Source organism: Serinus canaria, chromosome 26, assembly GCF_022539315.1.
Source record: "Serinus canaria isolate serCan28SL12 chromosome 26, serCan2020, whole genome shotgun sequence".
In the NCBI taxonomy this organism is placed as follows: Eukaryota; Metazoa; Chordata; class Aves; order Passeriformes; family Fringillidae; genus Serinus; species Serinus canaria.
Window position 1 is genome coordinate 1828809 of NC_066339.1, and position 23767 is coordinate 1852575.

The 23767-nt window shown below is 58.4% G+C and overlaps 3 protein-coding genes across 5 annotated transcripts; 2 read left to right on the forward strand and 1 right to left on the reverse strand.

The window, feature by feature from the left end:
- Window positions 1-517: 517 nt before the first annotated feature.
- On the reverse strand, window positions 518-10874 carry GNAT2 (G protein subunit alpha transducin 2). 3 transcript variants are annotated; one of them, XM_050985440.1, is made up of 10 exons: window positions 10750-10874; window positions 8127-8351; window positions 7233-7275; window positions 6896-7037; window positions 6575-6732; window positions 5941-6069; window positions 5592-5721; window positions 4048-4201; window positions 3439-3639; window positions 518-1251 (listed from the first exon to the last, which is right to left on the reverse strand). In XM_050985440.1, exons 1-9 carry the CDS (start codon window positions 10847-10849, stop codon window positions 3449-3451), a joined length of 1272 nt encoding a protein of 423 aa, XP_050841397.1. In that variant the 5' UTR covers window positions 10850-10874; the 3' UTR covers window positions 518-1251; window positions 3439-3448. The 3 variants fall into 3 exon arrangements, with proteins under 3 accessions (XP_050841397.1, XP_009095570.4, XP_050841398.1); XM_009097322.4 differs by having other exon boundaries at window positions 8127-8309; window positions 10750-10849; XM_050985441.1 differs by having other exon boundaries at window positions 8127-8332; window positions 10750-10783.
- A 77-nt stretch (window positions 10875-10951) lies between these two features.
- Window positions 10952-19147, forward strand: AMPD2 (adenosine monophosphate deaminase 2). Its single transcript, XM_050985439.1, is given in 19 exon segments — window positions 10952-11090; window positions 12664-12794; window positions 13249-13379; window positions 13670-13738; window positions 14302-14413; window positions 14512-14698; window positions 14784-14925; window positions 15013-15102; window positions 15352-15481; window positions 15584-15778; window positions 15951-16082; window positions 16177-16340; window positions 16461-16587; window positions 16680-16843; window positions 16955-17075; window positions 17149-17322; window positions 17575-17685; window positions 18095-18284; window positions 18287-19147. Coding segments are annotated over 19 exon segments (2649 nt in total). The 5' UTR covers window positions 10952-11020; the 3' UTR covers window positions 18496-19147.
- A 159-nt stretch (window positions 19148-19306) lies between these two features.
- On the forward strand, window positions 19307-23537 carry LOC103822424 (glutathione S-transferase 2). The gene is made up of 8 exons (XM_030232350.2): window positions 19307-19469; window positions 19637-19712; window positions 20067-20131; window positions 20210-20291; window positions 21568-21668; window positions 22257-22352; window positions 22424-22534; window positions 23373-23537. The coding sequence occupies exons 1-8, from the start codon at window positions 19434-19436 to the stop codon at window positions 23466-23468; spliced, it is 663 nt and encodes a 220-aa protein (XP_030088210.2). The 5' UTR covers window positions 19307-19433; the 3' UTR covers window positions 23469-23537.
- The last annotated feature ends 230 nt before the right edge of the window (window positions 23538-23767 follow it).

The following is a 23767-nucleotide window of genomic DNA, read 5'->3' on the forward strand; positions in this document are numbered from 1 at the left end:
TATTGGCAGATGGATAATTACTGCTTATTTGTAGCCCAAGTGTCACTGGCTGCTGTGAGCCCCTTGGGAATTCTGCTCTGGGCACTTCTGTGGGATGGAGGTGGGACTGTTCTGAGAACACTTGCTTAGAAATCCAGGATAAATTCCTCAGGGAGGCTGGTGTGTGCTGGCAGGGGGAGCCCTGAGAGAGATTCCTTGTTCTGGAATCTTTTCCAAGCTGTCTGGAGCTGTGTCTGTGTGACAATTCCCTTCCAGCCATCCTACATGGGATAACTCATCCTTTAAACTCATCCAGGAGCTTCATCTTATCCAGGGGTGCTGGCATGGTTTTGGCATGGTGACCCCCATTCCACCCCCCAGGAGCCCAGCAGTGGCCATGGGGTGATCCAGGTGAGATCCAGAGATCCATACACCCCCAGAATGGATGCAAAGCAGGTGAAATATCCTTTGATCCAAGCTCTGGGACACAGGAATGAATGGAGCAAAGTGGAAGTGGGAGAAAGGAAGAACATCCACGTCATGCATATTCCTTTATTGTGTTTTCCTACAGTTAAATGAAGCTGGATGGGAGATCTCTGCAGGAAACAGGGAGAGGATGGATACAGGGCTCATCTATGGATTATTTACAAACAGAGCAAATGCAGCTCTAAGTAGCAGAACATCTTTCAAGTAACCATTTCCTCTTTATCCAGCCCATTGCTGAGCTGGAGTTGGGATTCTCTTCCCCAGCCCCTCCTGCCTGAGAAATTCCCTCCATTTAGGGCCCAAAACAACCCCACAAACCCCTGATTTGTCCTGCCAAGGGCTGAGGTTGGTTCCCAGGAAACTCTGAGGAACTGAGGTTGGTTCCCAGGAGCGACTTGGGGATAACACAGCCCACCTTCCCCAGAAATTCCATCCTGGATTAATCCAGCTTCGATCAAGGACAGGAATGGGCTGCAGAGGGATGGGCAAGGGGGCCATGTCTATCCTAACCTCCCAAATTCCCTCAATATCCCCATTCCTGCTGTGCTCTCTGGTGTCTAACCTCCTGTAAAATGCTGAGAACAGGGGTTCTTCCTTGGGAGAAAAAAGAGGAAATGGCCATGAAAGGGAGCAGGAAGTTGAGCTTCAGCCCCTTCCAGGTTTGGGTTTGGAAGGAGGCAGATTTGGGCAGGTCATAGAAAAAGTGGGAGCGAGTGACGTGTGTGAGGGTTGGTTCTTCCTTTGGCTCTGCTCAGCAGAACGGTGAGATGGGAATGTTTTCTTCTTCTGGGAGGGAGGGAGAGAGAACAGGGAGTTAAACACACCCAGGGAAGGGCTTAGAGGAGCAATTTTATGGAAACAAGGGAAAAACTCAAGTGGGGTTCAGGGACATGTGTCACTTCATCCCTTTGCCTTCCTCCATGGTGATGAGGATGGAGCATCCCCTCCCTCCCCCACTTCCATGTGTCACCTTTTGGTGCCTCCTGCCTGCAGGGAACCTGCTTGAGATCTTTTTTGTTGATGTTTTGGTTTCTTTTTGTAGCTTTTTCTTGCTTTTTAAAAATATTCAATGATAAGGGAAGCACCAGATGTTCCCTGAAAAGCAAAGTGCCAGAGCCACTGGCTGGGAGCTGCTTGGAAAGGGGGGAGAGAGGATGGAATTCCTGCTGCTGCTTGGAATTAGTGCAAGATTTAGGATGATAAACCCTAATTAGGGTGATAAACCCTAATTAAAGTTTTAGGATGAGCTAAAAGGCTGGGAGCAGCAGAGTGTGCCTTGGGATATTCCCATCCGCTGAGGCTGGGCTGGAATTGCAACTGTAGACAAATAAAATTATTCCCTTTAGCTCAGGTGGAGGATTTGGGAATCTGTTTTCATCACTCCACGTGCAGGGGTGGGAATTGTCTGTCTGAGCCCACCCCACTGTGGGATGGGACTGAATCCCATGGGAGCTCAGCACAGGGATGTGACCATGTCCCTGGGCTGATGGGACCCCAGACTTCCCCCTCCCCACTGCTCCCAGTCCATCCTCCCCTCCCCCTCTTGTAGGATTTTCAGGACTTGATGGCAAAACCAGGGGGACCTACATCCCACCACCCCACAAAGCAGGATGGAGCCAGCTCTGATCATCCTTATCCCCCTCCCAGCCCTTTTTGGGGGAATGGAGCCAGCTCTGATCATCCTTATCCCCCTCCCAGCCCTTTTTGGGGGAATGGAGCCAATTCTGTTCATCCTCATCCCCAGCTCTTCTTTTTGGGATGGTGCTGACTCTGCTCATCCTTATCTCCAGCCCCTTCCCCAGCCTAGTTTTTTGGGGGGATGGAGCTGGCTCTGCTTTTTTTGATCCCCTTCTCCTTTCCCCAGCCCTTTTTTGGGGATTGAGCTGGTTCTGATCATCTTTATCCCCTACCCCAGCCCTTTCTTTTGGGGATGGAGTTGCTTCTGATCATCCCCTTCCTTTTCCTTCTTCCCCAGCCCCTTTTTGGGGATGGAGCCAACTCTGCTGTTTCTCATCCCTGTCGTCCTTTCCCAGCCCTTTATGGGAGGGATCCAGGTTTGATCATGTTCATATCCCTCCCCTTCCACAGCCCTTTTTTTGTGATGGAGCCAACTCTGCTCTTCCTTTTCCCCTTCCCAAGCTTTTTCTGGAATGGAACCAACGCTGATCAGTCTTACCCCATCCCCAGCCCTTTTTCTGGGATGAATCTAGCTCTGCTCTTCCTCACCTCCCTCTCCTTCCCCAGTCTTTTCTGGGATGAAGCCAACTCTGATAATTTTCATCCCAGTCCCCTTTCCCAGCCCGTTTTTCAGAGAGATCCAGCTCTGATCATCTTTATCATCCTCCCCTTTCCCAGCCCTTTTTGGGATGGAGCTGGCTCTGCTCATCCCCCTCCCAGCTCTTTTTCTGGGATTGAGTCAGCTCTACTCTTCCTCATCCCCTTCCCCAGCCCTTTTTGGGATGGAGCAAATAGTGATCATCCTCCTCTTTAGCCCCCTTCCCTTTCCCAGTCCTTTTTGGGATGGAGCAAATAGTGATCATCCTCCTCTTTAGCCCCCTTCCCTTTCCCCAGTCCTTTTTGGGATGGAGCAAATAGTGATCATCCTCCTTTTTAGCCCCCTTCCCTTTCCCAGCCCTTTTTGGGATGAAGCCAGTACTGACCATCCTCCTCTTCATCCCCCTCCCCTTTCCCAGCCCTTTTTGGGATGGAGCTGGCTCTGCTCATCCCCCTCCCCTTCCCCAGGTCTTTTTCTAGGATGGAGCCAGCTCTGCTCATCCCCCTCCCCTTTCCCAGCCCTTTTTGGGATGGAGCTGGCTCTGCTCATCCCCCTCCCCTTCCCCAGGTCTTTTTCTAGGATGGAGCCAGATCTGCTCATCCCCCTCCCCTTTCCCAGCCCTTTTTGGGATGGATCCAGCTCTGACCACCCTTCTGCCCTCTCCTGCCCCTCTTTTCTGGCTCCAGCCTCTCCCATACCTGCTGGTGCTCAGAAGAGGCCACAGTCCTTGAGGTTCTCTTTGATGATCACGTCTGTGACGGCATCGAAGACAAACTTGACGTTCTGTGTGTCTGTGGCACAGGTCATGTGGCTGTAGATCTCCTTCACGTCCTTCCGCATGTTGAGATCCAGGAACTGGGTCTTGATGTAATTCCCTGCATCCTCAAATGTGTTTGGACCTGCAGAGGGGGGGAATGCTTCCAAGCTGCTCCCATGGGGGTGGGTGTTGGAGGAAAGGGGTGGGGTGCTGACCATGCGTAGCACAGAACTTCTTTTTACCCCATTTCTGTTCTTCCAAACACCTTCCTGAGGCCACATCCATCCTCTCCTCAGCTCCAGCCTCCCGGGATTTGACTCACCACCTCCCAGAGTAGGATAGAGCTGCTTCTGTTCATCCTCATCCCCTTCCCTAGCCTTTTTTTGGGATAGAGCCTGTTCTCATCATCCTCATCTCCCTTCCCCAACCCTATCACAACATATCCCAAACCCGAGTTGCTGCATCTTTGCTGGGACCACACAATTCCCCAGCCCCTGGTTTGGGGGGGTCTCAAGGAGGAGGGGTAAGGCCAGGAGGGGTCTGGACTCACCGTCATACTCTGGAAAGCAGATACTAAGATGGACTTTCTTGATTTTTTCCTCAAAAAGGTCCTTCTTGTTGAGGAAGAGGATGATGGAGGTGGCAGCAAAGAACTTGTGGTTGCATATACTGTTGAATAGGTGCAGGGATTCATGCATCCGGTTCTGCAGGGAAGCAGATCATCATGGATTTACACCCCCTTTGGGCCACTCTATCCCACCCCCAAGCCCCCATTCCCAAAAAAAGAGCTTTTCCCTGTTTGCTGCAGCAGCAGCTGGTCTTGCTGCCTGCCTCTCTCCTGCCTACCCAAAATCACAGATAAATCCACGTGATGCACAGGGTACGGACTGGTTCCAGTCCCTCCTGGGATTGTCAGAAATGAAGGATTGTAGTGATTTCACTGAGCAAATTATCCATGGAAACCTTGCAGCCTGTGAGGAAGGTGCTCGGTGAGGGATGCTCATGTTGGACTGTGGCTTCTGGCCATTATCCACAGCTTCAGGAAGAAGATGGGAAAAGGAAATCTCCAGTTTTAAAGCAGATGTCGAGTTCTTAGTTTGCTGCTGGGTCATCCTGAGGGGATGAGGATCCATCTAGGCAGAGCCAAGTGCATTGGGGAGGTGTTTCTTGATATAAGGGGGATCCTCCATCTTTGTGGGTTTTCCAGGGATGGTTTTCCCTCATCCAGCTTCCCATCACAGCAGCTTTTCTGTATGCAGAGCACTGACTCTGCCCAGATCCTGCCCTGTCCTGTGCTGGATGAGCATTCCAGCCTCTCCCAAGGGCTCCTATGGGAAGGGTGCTCTCCTGCACGTGGCTGAGAAAAGGCTGTGAGCTCTTGCCTGGCCATGGCAGGGCCCAGGGATGGCAGATCCTGACCCTGATCCAGCTTCAGAAGGTATTTGGACCCCAAGGAGCAGCCATTGGACCTGGAGGAGATGCCAGGGAAGAAACCACTCCTGCTCTTCTTATTTTCACCCCTTTTCTCTTCAAAGAAAAACCCATTATGGAGCTTCCATGTTCCTTCTCTCTGGATCTGTGTCCTCTGAGCTGCTTTTCCAGGGCTCTGCTGGTGCATCCTTCACTGGACACACTTTGGATCACGTCTTTGTGTCCCCACACTGGGAGGGTGGGAGCTGCCCCTCCTTATCCCCTTTGCTCACCTTGGAGGGCACAGCGAGGCACGTGGTCCCTCGGGACCAGATTTTCCTCCATCCCAATGGGTTCCTGGCTCTTTCTGCCCTTCCCTTTAGCTTTGCTCCAGCTGACTGGCTGTGTGGCCATTCTCTGGTGGATTTCAGGATCTGCTCAGGAGCACTTGGGAGTTTCCTCATAGGCAGAGCCATGGATTCATGACCCAGAGGAAATGCAAACAGCTTTACACAGTGCACTTTACCTAGGTTGGACCAGCTCCATCCAATATCTCCCACACCTTTCCTGGATCACCCAGAGCATCTGACAGTGCAGAGTGCTGTTCCTCCCTCTTCTGATCCCCCTCAGAACTCTCTGTTCCTCTCCCCCTTAGCTCCCCATGCCACCAGGACCCCGACCCACCACTTCGTCGTCCTCCACCAGCACCATGTCATAGGCGCTCAGGGCCCCGCAGAAGATGATGCAGGTCACCCCCTCGAAGCAGTGGATCCACTTCTTCCGCTCTGAGCGCTGCCCTCCCACGTCGAACATCCTGGGGAGGGGACAAGGATGAGGGACACACTCACCTGGTCCTGACACCCCCCTATCTGATGGTTCCAGTGCCACATCATCAGGGGACAGGAATCACTGTCTGTGGGAGGGCACTGGTGCTCCCTTGAGTGTCAGGGTCACCCCAAAATCCCTCCCCACAATCAGGGCTGGGGGGAATCATTGAGGAGTGGTCATGGAGGTGGGGGAGGCTCCCACCCACCTGAAATTCAGGTCTTTGACAGAGAACTTGGTCTCGATGATCCCTGTGGTCTTCACTCGGGATCGCAACACATCCTGCTCGTTGGGGAGGTAGTTGGGGGCTGTGATCCTGTCCAGCTGGTTCAGGTAACTGCAGGGACAGGAAGGGATGTGACCTGCTACCCATGTCTGCCCCTTATCCCTTGATTTTTGGGGATGGTTGTGGGGCTGAGCTCTGCCAAACACTGGGAATACAGGGCAGTGACATCCCTAGGGAAGCTGAGGGACATCAAGGGTAGTGGGGCTGCAGGTCAGTGGCACTCTTGGGATGGGGATGGCACTGGTGGGATGGATGATGACACCAGTGGGATGGAGGAGATAGGACAGCACTAATGGAATGGAGCATGGCAGCAGTGGGATGGGAGATAGCACTGATGGGATGGAGAAGGGCATTAGTGGGATGGAGAATAATACTGGTGGGATTGGGAAATGGTACTGGTGGGATGGATGATGACACTGGTGGGATGAAGAATGCAGACTCAGGGTATTCCCAGGAGCAGGGATGAGATGGATTTTGTCAGGCTGGGTTGGAGCTGGCCATGAGCTGTCGGGGTCCCCAGGCTGGTCCCTGTTGTGCCCGCCGTGTCCCCACTCACTATGCAGCTGAGTCGTTGAGCTGATACTCGGCAGCGCGGTCAAAGCACGCCTGAACCCCCCCATCCTTCCACAGCTTCTTGATGCAGGCAACCAGCTCGGGGGGCATCGTGCCCTCCTCGATGGAGTCAGCCAGGTTGAAGAGCAGCCGGCCTTCATCCTGCGAGAGGGACCTTCATCACCAACCCTGCCATGGCCCCTGTCCCCCCACAGTGCCCTCAGGACTTGGGGGACAACACGGGGCTGCTGTGGAGCCTGGTTCTGGGGGCTGCCCTGGCCCCACACCATGGGGCTGGGGGGACAGGGACACCCCTCGGACTGACCGCGCAGGAGGACTCGGCATAGTCGATGCCCAGCGTGGACATGGCGCGGATGATGGCCAAGATGGACTGGAGGATGTTCCCGTAGATGATGGACTTGAACTCCATGCACTCCTCCTCCGTGTAACCGTCCTGGTGGATGATCCTGGCAGGCACAGTGGCCTCAGCCCCAAGCCAGGACATCCCCTCAACCAGGAATCACCACCCCACACTGGGAATCACAGGTGCCACCACCAGCTGACATGGGGGGTGACTCAGGGTCCAGCCACCCCATGTCCAAGAGCCTGGTGGCTTGTCCTTGTGGCCTCCCGCTCCCCAGTCTGGCTCAGGCCATACTCACTTCATCTGCTTCACGATGGTGCTCTTCCCTGACTCTCCAGCCCCTGGAAAAGGGTGGGAGGGACACCTTAGTGCCCATCAGGGCCTGTTGCCACAGTGATGAGCACCCCGTGGGGACCAAAGCCACTGTCCCCCACACATCCCCTGCCTACCCAGCCTGGCCTTTTCCCACCACTGTCATCATCCCCACACTCCTGTCACCCCTTGAATCCAGTGTGGGACCACAGCTCGGGGACCTCTGGGTGGTAGGAACCCCCTGGGTGCAGGTCCCCCTGGTCCCACACCTCCCACCCACCGTGGGCAGTGCCCGGCGATGCCTTTGGGGCCATAAGCGGCTTAGGGCAGCACAGGAAGCTGCTTAGAATTAGGGTGTTAATCGCCTTGACCCCAGGCCCCCCCCACCTGGATAAGGCCCCACGGCTGGCCCCTGCCCCATGGAGTCACCCCCTGCCCCACGGGGTCACCCCCTAGCCCCGTGGGGTGTGAAGGGACTCCCCGAGGAACCATCTCCTCCTGCCTGGCACCACCACCAGGTTCCGGGGTGCTGGTGGCAGAAGCTCCCTAGGTTCTTGCTGATCCCCCTGAGATGTGGTGTGTCCTCAGTGGGACCCAGGGTCTTGGTCCCTTCCCCATCCCCCCACTGTCCCCTTCATGCCTGTCATCCCCAAGAGTCGATGCCACATCCAGCCCTTCCCAGGGATAACCTTGGGGATGTCCGGGTGGTGGGACAACCTTTCCAGGCTGATGGTGGCTTGTCAGAGGGGTACCATAGCCAGGGCAGGAGGACCCCAGGAGGTCATGGGTTCCCTGTCCCCCTCCCCATCCCCACATCCCCTCAGCCTCAACGGAGTGGGAACACAGGGACATCTCCAGGGGACATCCCCTCCAGCCTTACCAAGCAGCAGCAGCTTGACCGTCTTGGCCTCCTTATCTGCATCCTCCTGGAGCTTCTTCTCCAGCTCCTTGGACCTCTTGGCCATCTCCTTGTCCTCGGCACTAGCCCCGCTCCCCATGGCTTCGTTCTCCTCCTCCTCCAATAACTCCACAAGCTCCTCTAGGTCCCCAGGCTTTTCCAGCTCTTCAAGAAGATAACACGCACACCTCGGGAACGAGGTGGGCACTGAGAGATGAACCAGAAATTCAAAAAAAGGAGAGCCAGGTACCCCACACCTGATGTCGGGGTGCCCCAAGCTGGCAGCACTCTTCGGTGGGTCCTCGCTGCTGGCTGCCCCCCGCTCTCTCCCTTAATTCCCCATGGATAACCTGATTTTTTTTGACCGTGGGATTTGGGGACTTTTTATCTTGCCATGTGACCCAGGAAATCCAATTAGCCCAAGATGGCAAAGATTAGGGCTCAGGGAGAAAAAAAAGGATGGAGCATCTCAGGGAGTGGCAGGGGGCTTTACATAAGGGGGGACATCAGTGTGACAACCCCTGCCTGCGGGGACTGGTCCCCCTTGTCCCCTGACAACCCCTGCCTGAGGGGACTTGGGAAGTGGGGATAATTTTGGGGGGTCCCTCCTGTCTGTGGGCTGTGATCCCATTTTTGGGGGGCACTGAGGATTGGATCAACCCCTGATTGTGTGTGTCCCCCAATCCCTGGGTGCTCCAGAGTGGTGGCAGGGGCCAGGGTGGTGACAGGGGGCCAGGGTGGAGGCAGGGGAGTGATGGCGGGGGACGGTGGCACCGGGGGATTCCTCCTGCAGGGAAAAGGGAGCTAATCACCCCGGGGTGGGTAACGAGGCCCCCTAATCCTGCCCTGCTGGGTGCCACCCTCCTGCTGCCTAAGCTCTTTAATGGGATCGTGGCTCAGTCTTCCTCCTCCTCCTCCTCTTCCCGGGCTCAGCACCTCCCCTTCAGCCCATCCCCCAGCCCAGCAGGTCCCCCCAAACCCTGGGGGACAGGTGGGTGCCTCCCCCCTTCTCCTGCGAGGCTGGCTTTTGGTAGGCACCGCAGGGGGAGACCCCGCCCGGGGTGGGCTTCGGGATCCCCACAAGTCCTGCAGGTTCCCGATGTTTGGGTTTAAGGTGTCCTAAATCCCTGCACTTCACAGGGCCACTGGGGGCTCCATGTCCCCGCACCGGTGTCCCCACGTCCCACCGGGTGCATATTCGCTGCCAGCGCCGTTGCTTGGGGACACTCTGTTCCCTCTGTCCCCGCGGACACAAAGCCCTTTCTGAGCCTCTAATGAACTCGGCGCTAATGAGGGGGGTCCAATTAAAATACCAGACACCACCCCCCCTCCCCGCGGTGTGCGGACAGTGCTGGGCAGGGGACATGATTCGGGCTGGGGGTCCCCACTGTCCCCCGTGGCTGTTGTGCCCTCCCAGCCCGGCAGAGCGGTGGCCCTGGTAGGTGGTGTCACTTCACTGTCTCTTCACCCCCTCGACAAGAGGTGGGGGGCACAGAGGAGGGTGGGTGACATTCCCTCCGCTCTAACAGCGGCTAAAAATACCCCCCCGCGCCGGTGGCAGCTTAGGGGACACTTGGGGCGCTCGGACGGGACACAGCCCGACAGCCACCCAGAGCCACCCCGGCACCGGGAGCCCCGGCCCAGGAGTGACATCCCCGGCACAGGTGACACCCCCGGCACAGGTGACAGCCCCGGCACCTCGCGGCCGGGCTCTGCCTCTGGGGTGGCCCCCACTTTGGCTGGGGGGTGAGCTGGGGGACTTGGGGGAGCAGGGGCTCCTTGGGGACATTCCTGGGGGGCTCAGGACAGCCCCAGCACGGTGTGAGCGGAGGAGTGCTGCAGGAGTGCAAGTCCTTTTGGGGTGCGGTGCCGTATCTGGGGGGAGAGGGGGGATCATCATCGTGGAGGCGATGCCCCATTTTGGGGGGCACTGGCTGATTTCGGAGGTACCCGGTGCCTTTGGGGGTACAGTGTTTAACGGGAGGGGATGACGGTCTGTGTTGGGGGTGCAGCGCCAGCCCTGGGGAGGGGGATGCCCATCCCGGGGGTGACGGTGCCCGCTGGGGGGCACAGGGATTCCCACTGGGATAGGACTAGGCTCTGGATGGGGAAGAACACCCTGTCTTTTTGGGGAGCAATGCCTGTTCGGGGGTGGGCAGTGTCCATATTGGGGGGGCATAATGTCCACATGGGGGGTGGGGGGGGGGGGTTACCCTGTTTTAGAAACATCGCTGTCACTTTGGGGGGTTCCAATCCCATCTCTCGCGGGGGTACGATGCCCGCTCGGGGGGGACGTTAGGGCTGAACCGGGGGGTAACGACTGTCTCCGAGGAGGGGCTTCGGGCTGTCCCGGGGGTCCCACAGAGCTACAGAGCCGCCTGGGATGGCTGTCCCAGGGATGTCACGGCTGTCTGGGGATCACGGCTGACCCCACGCGGGTACAGGGCGCTCCTCCGGGGGCTGTCACGTTTGTCCGGGGTGCTACAGGGCTGTCCATGGGGGGGGTCAAGGCTGGCCCAGGGCTGTCACAGCCCCCCTCCCCGTAGCTCACAGCTCCATCCCGGGTCTTGCCTCCACCCCCTCAACCCTCAAGCACCGCAGCCACCTCCTTCCTCCTCCTCCTCCTCCTCGCCACATCCTCCGCCCGCCCCATCCTCTTCCTCGTCCCGGTTTCCGGCCGGGCCCCGCCGGGGACTTTGGTCCATTCCCGGGTTCCTGCATCAATCATCAACCAGGGGAGGGAGCGGCCGCTGCGGCCCCGCCGCCGTAAGAGTCCCCCGGGCGCCCCCTGTCACCCCCCGCCCCCATCACCATCATCACCATCATCACCGTCAGCATCAGCCCCTGCGCTCCTCCCCGGCCCCCCTGGAGCCGCCATGTCCTCTGTCCCCCCGGCCAAGTGTTCCTTCAAGAAGCGGGGTAGCCTGCAGGCCCCCAGCCCCGCAGGTGAGACCCCCCCCAAATAGCCCCCACTCCCGAGGGGACAGCCCAGGGGGACAGCCAGGTCACGGCCCTGGGGGGCTGGCGATGCTGCGAGTAGGGGGAATCATTTTTTGGGTGGGGGCAATGCCGCCTTGCTGCTCAGAGGGTTTCTTTTGAGGGGGGGAGCCACCACTGTGTCCCGGCACGGGGAGGGGTGGCAGCGGCGGGGGGGGCCCTGCGTGTCACCTCCCGCCAGCGCCTCGGTGGCGCAGTGAGAGCAGAGGAAGAGGAGGAGGAGGAGGAAGGAGGGGGAGCGCTGGGGGATGCGGGCCCGGTTTGGGGGGGAGCAGGGGGGGCTTCGCGGGGGCGACCTCGGGTGGCACGTGCGGGGCTGCTGGCACGGGGTGGCGGTGGCACTCGGTGGGCAAGGTGGCACTTTGTGGTTGGCACCCGGCTGGCACTGTTGAGAGAGGGTCTCAGGATGTCGCTGGGGCTATTTCCACACGTGGGTGGCACACGTGTGTTCTGGGTGGATGACAAATGGTGGTGGTGACACAGGGTGAGTGTGGTGACATCACCGGGGTGAGGTGGCACTACGGGGTTGTCACCTGGCTGGTATCTCTGGGGGGTATAGGGGCATCACCGGGCTGCTCCTGGCTCTGGTGACCCACTTTTGTCCTGAGTGGGTGGCACAGGGTGTTCTGGATGGTGGCACGGGTGGGCAAGGTGGCACCTTGGGGTTGTCATCTGTCTGGCACCCGTGTTGGGGGGGATCTTGGAGTGCCACCAGGGCCACCACCTGTCACACATGGGCAGCATAGGATGTGTCCCCGGGGCAGAGGGCACCCTGGGTGCCCCAGGAGAGGCACCACCAACACATCTGATGACACCAGTGCCATTCCTAGCCTGGGTGACACAGCCCAGCCCCCCCATTCCCATTGGGGTGATGTAGGGAGCAAATGGGGTGGAGGCTCAAGTTTGGGAGTCAGGGGTCCTGGATCTTCCCCCAGGCTGTGCTGGGTGGAGGGGCTCTTACTGGTGGACCCAGTTTACCAGTAGGACCGGATTTCCAGTGCCCCCCAAGCAGGTCTGTAGTAGGTTGGGGGTTGCAGAGGAGGGTGTTGGCATTGGGGTGGCACTGGGGCATCCCCCAGCCCGATGGCGCCAGTGCTGGTGGGAGCAGGCACTGGGGTGTGGGGCAATGGGGAGGGCTTGGAGGCCTCCCATCCCCCCAGTGTGGGGTTGTGCCCCCCTGTGATGGGAAGGATGGGATGGGGGGCAGAGAGGTGGCACTAGCTGGGACCCCAGTGTTGTGCCCTCCATGCCATGGGGGTCCTTGCAGCCCAGCCCTGAGCCCCTCATTCACTTTGGCTTCTTAGAGCCCCCAGTGGAGCCAGCAGCTCTCCCAGTTCCCCAGGGGGATTAGAGAGGGGGGGCTCTCTTCCCCTTCAGCTGCCTCAGTTTCCCCATCATCCCCATTGGGAAGAGCATCCCAGTTCCATGGTGGGGAGGGGGGGCTGTGGAGGGGCTGATTAACCCCTTCCTGCCCAGGTGGGGGTCCAGACCCCCCCAGCTGATGTTGTCCCACTCCCTGCAGAGCTGCGGGGGGGGCCAGGGGCCCGACCCCTGCAGTCAGCCTGGTCCCTGCCCGGGACCCCCCATAGCCTGAAGCATTTCCCAGTGGATCTGCGCACGTCCATGGATGGCAAATACAAGGAGATCGCTGAGGTGGGTCTGGGGCACCGAGTTTGCCAGGTCTGGAGGGATGAGCATATGTTGGGGGAGTGGGGAGGTCTCCCCTCCATCCTTCCTCCACTTCTGTCCTCCCCAAATCCTTCTTCCTTCCCACATCTTCAGCTCTGAGTGTGGGAATTCCTGTGAGCCTTTCTCTGCCAACCCAGGGGGTGAGGTTCATGGCAGGGCTGAGGCTGCAGCCAGCTCATGGCAGGGCTGCTCTGGGCATAGCTCAGGGCTGCTCTGGGCACAGCTCAATGCAGGACTGCTCTGGGCTCAGCTCAGGGATGCTCTGGGCACAGCTCAGGGCTGCTCTGGGCTCAGCCTGTGGCAGGGCTGAGGCTGCACCCAGCTTATGGCTGGGCTGCTCTGGGCACAGCTCACAACAAGGCTGCCCTGGGCTCAGCTGAGGGCTGCCCTGGGCTCGGCTCACAGGGCTGCTCTGCAGGAGCTGTTTTGCCGCTCGCTGGCCGAGAACGAGATGCGCACGGCTCCCTACGAGTTCCCCGAGGAGAGCCCCATCGAGCAGCTGGAGGAGCGGCGCCAGCGCCTGGAGCGCCAGATCAGCCAGGACGTCAAGTAAGCCTGGGGGGTTCCCCCTGTGTACACCCCAAATCGCTGGAAGGGAGCCCTGCACGGGGCCAGGCCACCTCCCTGCCCCAAGAGGCTGTCTCTGTGCCAGCTCTGTGTGCCCTCTCCCGTGGGTGTCGCACTTGGTGTCCCCTTTGCAGTGAGTTTTTGGCTGGTTTCTGTCTGGTTTCTGTTGTTTTGGCATTAATGGGGTGTTTTCTCTCCCTGGCCCCCCCCATTTCTCTCCCCCTCGTCCCCCTGGCTGTCCCCCCCCTCCACCGCCGCCTCCTTGTCCCCAGACTTGAGCCCGACATTTTGCTCAGAGCCAAACAGGACTTCCTGAAAATTGACAGTGCTGCGGACTTACAGTGAGTGTCCGGCTCGGTGTCACCGGCCGGGGCCACGGGGGGGATCGGGGACCCGCCTGGCCCCGCTCTGACCCAGCACACCCAAGCATGGAGCCAAGAGGTCCCTCCCAGCCACTCTTACTGACACTGAATGCACCTGGGGAGGGGGGTTGGGGTGAGCTGGGGGGTCTCAGCTCTGCTGCTGGCACAGGACCCCTGTCCTGGCCCTGTCTTCCCCTGGATGGGGGGTCTGATGCTGTGTGTCCCCCTCCCTCCTGTCTCCGCTTGGGAGCTGTCTCTGTCGTGAGTTTTTTTGTTCTTTGTGCCCTTCCTCCTCCTCCCCACTTTTCATTGTGCTCATCAGGGTTGAGGAATTTGTTTTGGGAAGAGGGACAATGCCACCACAAAAAGGACATGGGTGGCACAGCTGCCACAACCTCATGGTGGCATCCCTGGGGACAGCGTCACCATCCTGCCACCCCAGGGCTGGACACAGAACCTGGGGTGGGGCTCATGCTACTGTTGGCATACATGGGAACGGGGCAGACCTGTCACTGTTCCACTGGCCACGTCTGTCCCCACAGGCTCTTGAAGGAGCAGAATGACAGCCTGGTGGACCATGTCCCCAAGGAGCGGGAGGCACTGCTGGAGCGAGAATTCCAGCGGGTCACCATCTCTGGGGAGGAGAAGTGTGGGGTGAGCCTCCCCCTAACCCCCCTGGTAACCAGGCAAGGGTCTCCAGGCTGCCAACCCCAGCTTGGGGGGTGGTTTTTTGTTTGGTGTCCCCTCTCCAGGTGCCCTTCACTGACCTGCTGGACGCAGCCAAGAGCGTGGTGAAGGCGCTGTTTGTGCGGGAGAAGTACATGGGACTGTCCCTCCAGAGCTTCTGCAAGACCACGGCCCGGTACCTGCAGGAGCTCTCCGAGAAGCCCCTGGAGACCCGTGGCTATGAGGAGGTGCCCGAGACCCCTGTGGCTGCTGGTGAGCACACTGTGGGAGGGTCTCAGTGCTGAGCTGGGGTGCTGCAGGAGCTTTTGGGGTGATGTTGGATATCTCCTGATTGCAGATGCCCCCGTGCACCCCCCGTTTGCTGAGCAGCACCCCTATGAGATGTGGGATCCCCAGAACATGCCGGCGGACCTGGGCTTCGGGCTGAAGATGGTAAATGGTGTCGTGCATGTCTACACCAAGCAGGACATCACTGACAAGTAAGTTTTGTGAGGGGGAGGGTCTTACTCATTGGGGTGATGAGTTTTTGCGGGGGCTGTGTGACTCTCACGTGTGTCCCCCGCCAGGAGCACAGAGCTGGACCTGCCATACCCTGACCTGCAGGAGTTTATCGCCGACATGAATTTCCTCATGGCTTTGATCATCAATGGGCCCATGTAAGGGGAAGGGTCCAATGGGAGGGTCCCACCCTGGGGGGGATCCCATAATAGGGGTGTGACAGGACCCCAGGGACAGCCCCAAGGACATGGCAGTGTCTCTGGCACATGGTGCTGGTGCAGTTCCCATGTCCACCCTCACTTGTGTCCAAGAGTCCATGTTCCCATATCTGGGGGCACCTGCCTTTTGGGGTTGGATGTTCTGCTTCCTCACCCTCAAACTGAGCTCCTCTTCCCTGTTTTGGGCAGCAAATCCTTCTGCTACCGCCGGCTGCAGTACCTGAGCAACAAGTTCCAGATGCATGTGCTGCTCAATGAGATGAAGGAGTTGGCGGCCCAGAAGAAGGTGCCTCACCGCGACTTCTACAACATCCGCAAGGTACCTGGGGATCCTGAGCTAGTCCCGGGTCCTGGAGGGTTCCTGGCTTGACTGGGGAGCTCTTGGAGGGTCTCAGGGCTGAGCATCACCTCCCTGGTGCAGGTGGACACCCACATCCATGCCTCGTCCTGCATGAACCAGAAGCATCTCTTGCGCTTCATCAAGCGGGCAATGAAGAAGCACCTGGATGAAATTGTCCATGTGGAGAAGGGGAAGGAGCAGACACTCAAGGAGGTGTTTGAGACGATGAACCTCACAGCCTACGACCTGAGTGTGGACACACTGGATGTCCATGCGGTATGGGAGGCTCCCAAACCCTGGGGATGAGTGGAGCCCCCAGCCCATCCTTGGTTGGGGTGTGGGATCTTCTCCAGGGAGTTTTCCCAGGGCATGGGGGATTGGTGGAGGCTGTGAATGGGGGGTGGGGTGGGTGATGAGGACTCTCAGGTCACACCTGTCCCACGTTCAGGACCGCAACACCTTCCACCGCTTTGACAAGTTCAACGCCAAGTACAACCCCATCGGGGAGTCCATCCTGCGGGAGATCTTCATCAAGACAGACAACCGTGTCTCGGGGAAGTACTTTGCCCACATCATCAAGGTGGGCCACCTCCTCTCCTCATGGTGGTGGTACAACTCATGTCCCTTTCCTGGTGGCCAAGCAGTGACATTTGTCACTTGTCCCCTCCCATCAGGAGGTGATGGCAGACCTGGAGGAGAGCAAGTACCAGAACGCGGAGCTGCGTCTGTCGATCTACGGCCGCTCGCGGGATGAGTGGGACAAGCTGGCCCGCTGGGCCGTCAGCCACCGTGTCCACTCCAACAATGTTCGCTGGCTCGTGCAGGTGCCCCGGCTCTTGTGAGTGAAGGGGGGACAGGAACCCTCAGTTGGGTTGGGGGGATGCAGGCCACCCCACTGCTGGCTGGGGTGGGGTGGGGAGGGGGAAAGCCGGCTCTGAGTGGGGTCCGTTCCCTGCAGTGACATCTACCGGACGAAGAAGCAGTTGGCCAACTTCCAGGAGATGCTGGAGAATATCTTCCTGCCGCTCTACGAGGCCACGATCCACCCAGCCCAGCACCCAGAGCTGCACCTCTTCCTGGAGCATGTGAGTGCTGTGTCATGTTCCTGGGGACACACTAGCCCAAACCCAGCTGGAGCAAGGGGTGGCATCTTACCCTGGGGCTGTCTCTCCTGCAGGTGGATGGCTTTGACAGCGTGGATGATGAATCCAAACCAGAGCATCACATCTTCAACCTGGATAGCCCTTTGCCAGGCAACTGGGTGGAGGAGGACAACCCACCCTACTCCTACTACCTGTACTACATGTATGCCAATATGACAGTGCTCAACCACCTCCGGCGGTAAGGACATGGAACGTTCCCAACTCCCCCATCCCTGGCCTGGAACCCGTGCCCCTCAGAAGGTTCTGGGGAGGTCAGTGGGTGATGCTGACAGTCAAACACCCCTTGCAGGAAGAGGGGCTTCCACACCTTCGTTCTGCGCCCACACTGTGGTGAGGCTGGTCCCATCCACCACCTCGTGTCGGGTTTCATGGTCTCAGAGAACATCTCCCACGGGTTGTTGCTACGCAAGGTGAGCGGGGATGGGGTGTCTGGGGGAGCCGGGGGTGTGGTGGAACCCCCCCTTATCCTGCTGTGCCCCACAGGCCCCTGTGCTGCAGTACCTGTACTACCTGGCACAGATTGGCATTGCCATGTCCCCGCTGAGCAACAACAGCCTCTTCCTGAGCTACCACCGCAACCCCCTGCCTGAGTACCTCTCGCGGGGGCTCATGGTCTCCCTCTCCACTGATGATCCCCTCCAGTTCCACTTCACCAAGGTGAGCATTTGGGGGGGCACCAGCCAGTGACCTCCCAGAGGGGCTGTGGGGTGGGCACGGTCTGGGTGATGGGATGAGGCCGGTAGTGGGTTGTGGTTGGTGGTGCAATGGAGCTGGTGGTGAGGTGGGGCCACTGGTAGCACTGATGGATTCTAGAGGGTGCTGATGGTGTAGAGAGGATGGGAGGAGGTGGGGACCCCCGTCCTGCCTGAGGGGTCTGTGTGGTGGGAGCTGAGGGGTGTCTGTCCCCAGGAGCCACTGATGGAGGAGTACAGCATCGCCACCCAGGTGTGGAAGCTCAGCTCCTGCGACATGTGTGAGCTGGCCCGGAACAGCGTCCTTATGAGCGGCTTCTCCCACAAGGTGAGGCCAATTCCCTGATTCCCAATTCTGCAGTTTGCCTATTCCTAATTTCCATTTGCCCCCATTCCCCTATTTCCCTATTCCCCCATTCATTTGCCCAACCTCCTTCCCAATTCCGATTTGCCTCCATTCCCCATTCCCCCATTCCCATCCCCAATGCCCATATTTTCCCATTCCCACTCCCAGTTCCCTCATTTCCATTTGCCCATTCACACCCAGCTGTCCATTCCCCCTCCCAGTTCCCCCATTCCCAATTCCCATTCACACCCAGTTGCCCATTCCCCCATTCCCAATTCCCATTCACACCCAGTTGCACATTCCTGTTTGCCCATTCCCATTCCCCCTCCACGTGCCCTGGGAGCACTGGGAGCACTGGGGCAGCCAGAGGGTCCTGTCCCCCTTCCCCCAGGTGAAGAGCTACTGGCTGGGTCCCAACTACCTGAAGGAGGGTCCGGAGGGGAACGACATCCGCCGCACCAATGTCCCCGACATCCGCGTCAGCTACCGCTTCGAGACGCTGTGCCAGGAGCTGACACTCATCACACAGGCGGTGCAGAGCGCCGAGCTGGAGCCCATCCAGGAGGAGGACGTGCTCACCATCTCCCTGGGCACCCACTGACCCCCAGATACCCCCCCGAGCCCTCCAGGGCTCCGCTACCGTCCCCCCACCCGCTCCTGCCCTGGGGAGGGGCTGCTCCTGCTGCTGTCCTGGTACCGCTGCAGGGCACGGGGTTTGTTGAGTCCTCTCCGTTTCATCTTGGTTTGGTCGTTTTATGGGTGGCTTTTTTTGTCTTTTTCTGTAGTTTTTAACTGGTGTCTCCTTGCTGGCTTGGGCCCTGCTGGCACGAGGAGGTGACATAGGGGAGGGCACAGCCAGGGGGTTCTGGATTTTCCTCCCAAGCTGAAGATGCAGTGACAAGTTGGGGTCCTGAGTGCTGCTGTGGTGGCAGTGTGGGAGTCCCAGCCCAGCCCCACCTGGGTCCTGATGCTCTTTAACCCTGGTTCCCTCTCAGCCTGCTCTTCCACCACGTGGAGACAACCAAAGGAACCCAGACCTGAGGTCTCTGATGTCGGTGGGGACACAGTGGCCCAGAGCACAGGGGGATGGTGCCTGGTGGGGGATGCTCCATCCTCATCGCCGCAGGGAGGAAGGCAAGGGGTGGGATAGGGAATGTTTCATTTTCACCACCTCAGGGATGAAGGGAAAGGGGAGCAGGTGACATGTGTCCTTGTCCCCAGCACTCCCAGGAGATGTTTGTTTGTGGCCCAGGTCGGGCTGGACCAGGCTTCTCCCATCCCAGTGGGGCATTGCCCCTCTATCCTGCAGTCTCCCATCCCAGTGCTGCTCATCTGCATCAGGAGCTGGCATTCCTGGGAAAACCTGATGGCGACTATAAAAACAACAAAGTTTTGAGAAAAAAAACCCTAACTGAGCATGAAAAATAAAAGTATTTAAGTAAAACACGAGTTGGAGTGAGGGGAGGGAGGGAGCGCAGCCCCAGAGGGAAACTGAGGCACAGAAGGGGGTTGTGTGTCCCCTCATGCCTTGGGTTTGGGTGTCCCCAAGGTGATGTGGGAGGGTCAGGGGCGGGTTCCGAGCAGCGGTAGTGGCGGAAGCGCTGGCAGGGTGCCTTGGCACCGTGCCTGAAGCGCTGACGCCACGGGGAGGGGACAGGAGAGGGTCCTGCCCGGTCCTGCCTCGGTCCGCTGCAGTCCTCGTTCTCACAGAGCCTCGGGCGGGTGTCACCATGGTGGTCACACTGGGCTACTGGGACATCCGTGGGGTGAGTGGCATCGAGGGTGGGCAGTGGCACGGATGGGGACGGGGGTGGGCACGGGTGTGGGGGGGCTGGAGGTCCTAGAGCCACGTGGCGGTGCTGGACGTCCCGGAGTGTGGGGGAGAGGTCCGGGGGGGCTTTGGGGTGCCAAAAGTGGGTGCTTTGCCCCCCAGCTGGCCCACGCCATCCGCCTGCTGCTGGAGTACACGGAGACCCCCTACCAGGAGCGCCAGTACCGGCCTGGCCCAGGTGAGGGGGGGCAAGGGGGTGTGACCCCCAAATCCCCCCGCCCCCAGCCCCCTCATTCCTGCTGTATCAGAAAGGAGGGGACGCCCCCACTTGGCAGTGTGTCCCCCCACCGCTGCCCCCACCCCATCCTGTCAGCTCGGGGGGGGTCACCTTTGTCCCTCCCAGCAAAAGGACCTTGATCCCTCTCAGGAGCAGCGTTCTCCCTTATCTGTCCCGGGAGGGGTCACCGGCTGTCCCGGGGAGGGGGGGGACACCCCCAATGCCCACATCCCCCCACTGCTGTGGGTGCCACGAGTGGGGCAGAGGGTCTGGGGGAGAACCCCCCCCCCCCCGCCAAACTCTCTGCCCCCCCAGCCCCTGACTATGACCTGAGCGACTGGACCAACGAGAAGGAGAAGCTGGGGCTCGACTTCCCCAACGTAGGTGATGGGGGGGTGTGAGTGTTGGGGGGGCTGAGGGGGGTCTCCGGGGCTGACCCCCAGCCCTGGCACCCCCAGCTCCCGTACCTCATCGACGGCACCACCAAGCTGACCCAGAGCAACGCCATCCTGCGCTACATCGCCCGCAAGCACAACATGTGTGAGTGGGGGTCCCCGGGGTTTGGGGGGGGTGGGCTGTGAAAAACGCCAGTCACTTGTTTTTTAAAATGGTAACAGTTTAATGATGATAAAATGGTTATAAAAATAGTAATATAATTAGAGTAATAATAATAATTTGGACAATATGGATTAGGACAATACAAGACAATAGAAACAAAGAGTTATGGACAGTCCGGGGACCTTTTTCTGGGCAAAATAAGCCCGAAAAAGGACCCACGGTAACAGAGGATTAACCCTTAAAAGCAACGGCCTGTTGCATATTCATACACTGTAGCAGACACAGCCGGCTACCGCCCCGCCCCGTGGAGAACACAAGTACACAAGTTTAGAGATAAGGAAATGCCAAGTCATAGGAATTGAACCAGAAGTCTTCACTCTGATCCTCCACGCCTGTTTATCTTTCTGTGACTCCATAGGCTAGTTTCCCTAACCCTTACAATTGGTCAGTTTCCAAGCTCCCCATACCCTATAAAAGGGGCTGCCCTGGCCCATTTTGTTAGAAGAGCTGCATTTGGACCCTTTGCAAATCCCTCAAAATAAACCATCGTGGAAAAGCTGATGCTGCCTTCTCTCTCCTGAAAGCCACGACCAGCCAAAGCCTCTTGGCAAGCTAAGAGCTGAAACTATAAAAGAGCTGATATCACTAAGAGCTGACAATCACTGAGCTTGCTAAGGTGGCCATGGCTCTGCAGCAGTTCGGGCTTGGGCGGAACTGCTGCAGAGGGCCGAGAGGCCGAGATATCCGGCCTTAATACTGCTTGCCTGGGGCACTCTGAGCCTACGGGGAATCAGCTATCCAGCTAAGAAGCTAGCCCCCGTGGCTTTTTTACAACACACTTCATCCATGATGCACAAATTCCATTTAAACACAGCATTCTGTCTGGTCAGTGTCAGCTTCTTCCTCTGTATCCTGACGGCATCTTCAGGGCTGAATGAGGCAGGAAGAAGTTAGTTAGTTTTGATAAGGGAGCAATAAATTCCCTTTCTCTGAAAGATTTAGGTAGCCTGTGGCTGCTGTCTGGTGCCAGTACCTTGTTCCTTTCTTAAAAAATATCTCACATACATGATTTCTATTTTAACTTAAACTATAATGTTATGTTATGTTATAACCTAAACTGTATTTAAGACACTACTTGAAAAAATTAATACAGCATAAGTTTTTACCATAACACATATAATATTCATTTTAATATTTGTGAAAAGCCAATCATAAAATACTAGTTTTTCACATGGGCTGAACCCTCCCCACCCCGCAGGTGGTGAGACAGAGGAGGAGAAGCAGCGTGTGGATGTCCTGGAAAACCAGCTCATAGATTTGAGGATGAATTTTTCCCGGATCTGCTACAGCCCTGACTTTGTGAGTGCCCCAAGAAGGATCACGTGGAGATGGATCCCCCCCAGCCCCCGGGGATCCCCCTGTGGTGGTGTTTGAGGGTCCCCAGGATGAGGGAAGAGAGGAGAATCTTGACTCCATGTTTCAGAAGGCTGATTTCTTATTTTATGATATATATTATATTAAAAGAAAATTATATACTAAAACTACAGTAAAGAAAGAAAGGATTTCATCAGAAGGCTAGACAAGAATCATAATAAAATCTTGGGACTGACCAGAGTCCCGACACAGCTGGATCTGTGATTGGTCATTGAGTAGAAACAATCCACATGAGACCAATCAAAGATGCACCTGCCACATTCCAAGCAATCAGATAATTATTGTTTACATTTCCTTCTGAGGCCTCTCAGCTTCTCAGGAGAGAAAAAATCCTGGCAAAGGGATTTTTCATAAAGTATGTCAGTGACATCCCCAAACGTGGGACACGGGGGCTGAGGCACCACTGGCACAGGGGCACATCCCTGGCCTGGCTGCACTCGGGGTGATGCCCCTGGGTTCCTGGGGGGCTGGGGGGGGAGCAGCCCCCTGAACTGTGCCCCCCCTGCCGTGCAGGAGAAGCTGAAGCCGGCGTTCCTGGAGCAGCTGCCCAAGAAGCTGCAGGAGCTGTCGCGGTTCCTGGGCTCCCGGCCCTGGTTTGCAGGGCAGAAGGTAGGTGGGGGATGCTGGGGGGTTTTGGGGAGTCCCTGTGGGGTCTGACCCCCCCCGTGCCCCTCCTCCAGCTCACCTTCGTGGACTTCCTGGCCTACGATGTGCTGGACCAGCAGCGCATGTTCGTGCCCGAGTGTCCCGAGCTGCAGGGAAACCTGGCCCAGTTCCTGCAGCGCTTTGAGGTGAGCGGGGCCGGGGACAGCCCAGGGTCACCGCGGTGTCCTGGCCCCGTCTGGGTCCCTGTCACTCGGTGTCCCCATCCCCCACCCCCGCTGTGCCCGTCACCGTTCTTGAGACATCAGTGCTGTGTCCTTGTCCCATCCCAAGCCTTGCCCTTAAATCCCTGGTGTTTCTGTCTCCATCCCATTCCTGCCACCCCTGTGACCCCAGCCCTGACCCCTGTTGTCCCTGTCCCTGTCCCTAACACCCCGGTGTCCCCATCACTGACATCCCAATGTCCCCACCTCATTCCTGATATTCCAGTGTCCCTGTACCAATTCTTGACACCTCAGGATCCATCTCTGTCCCCTTCCTGACCCCCTGGTGTTCCCATCCCTGTCCCCAACACCCCAGTGTCCCTGTTCCTATCCCAGGCAGCCCAGTGTCCCTATCCCAGCACTCCAGTGTCCCTATCCTTGTCCCCATCCCAGCCACCCTGGTGTCCCCACCCCTGCCGCTGTGGTGTCTCCACTGTCCCCACATGTCCCTATCCCCATCCCAGAGATCCCTGTGTCCCCATCCCTGTGTCCATTCCAGCCACCTCAGTGTACCCATCCCTGACCCCTCAGTGTCCCCATCCCTGTCCCAAATGCCCTGGTGTCTTGTCCATATACCAGCCACCCCAGTGTCCCCATCCCTGTCCCCAAACACCCCAATGTCCCTCTCCCCATCCCAGGCATCCCTGTGGCCCCGTCCCTGTCCCCAACACACCGGTGTTCCTGTCCCCATCCCAGCCACCCCAGTGTCCCCACCCCTGTCCCCGAGGTGTCTCCACTGTCCCCATGTGTCCCTGTCCCCCAGGCTCTGGACAAGATCTCTGCCTACATGCGCTCGGGGCACTTCATGAAAACCCCGATTTTCTGGCGCACGGCCAAGTGGGGCAACACCAAGGAGTGAGGGGCTGACCCCCGCGACCCCCAGGTCACCCCCAGACTCCCCAATAAACCTCGGGGGCTCCCCCTTGTCTGTGCTGTGTGGGGTGCACTGCGCTGCCGAGGGGCTGTGGTGGGAGCTGAGGGAACCCCTCATTTGGGGGGTAACCCCTGGGGGGGATGTTGGACCCTCCTGGGTCTGGGATGGGGGGAGCCATTCCTGGGGGCATCCCCAGGATGAGGGGACCCCGTGGAGGCTGTGGGGAGCACGGTGGGGTCCCTATTCCCACCCCAGGGTAAAGACACCCCCTGCAGCTGAGGGAA

What these genes read in the sequence shown, in the direction of transcription:
- GNAT2 (XM_050985440.1), bottom strand. Translation starts at nt 10,849, where the DNA reads ATGGACCAAAGTCCCCGGCGGGGCCCGGCCGGAAACCGGGACGAGGAA. An exon ending in ACCATCGTGAAGCAGATGAA is followed by an intron (nt 7,038 to 7,232) that starts GTGAGTATGGCC and finishes TGTGCCTGCCAG; the next exon opens with GATCATCCACCAGGACGGTT. An exon ending in GTCAAAGACCTGAATTTCAG is followed by an intron (nt 5,722 to 5,940) that starts GTGGGTGGGAGC and finishes TCCCCTCCCCAG; the next exon opens with GATGTTCGACGTGGGAGGGC.
- LOC103822424 (XM_030232350.2), top strand. Translation starts at nt 19,434, where the DNA reads ATGGTGGTCACACTGGGCTACTGGGACATCCGTGGG. An exon ending in GCTACTGGGACATCCGTGGG is followed by an intron (nt 19,470 to 19,636) that starts GTGAGTGGCATC and finishes TTTGCCCCCCAG; the next exon opens with CTGGCCCACGCCATCCGCCT. An exon ending in TGGGGCTCGACTTCCCCAAC is followed by an intron (nt 20,132 to 20,209) that starts GTAGGTGATGGG and finishes TGGCACCCCCAG; the next exon opens with CTCCCGTACCTCATCGACGG.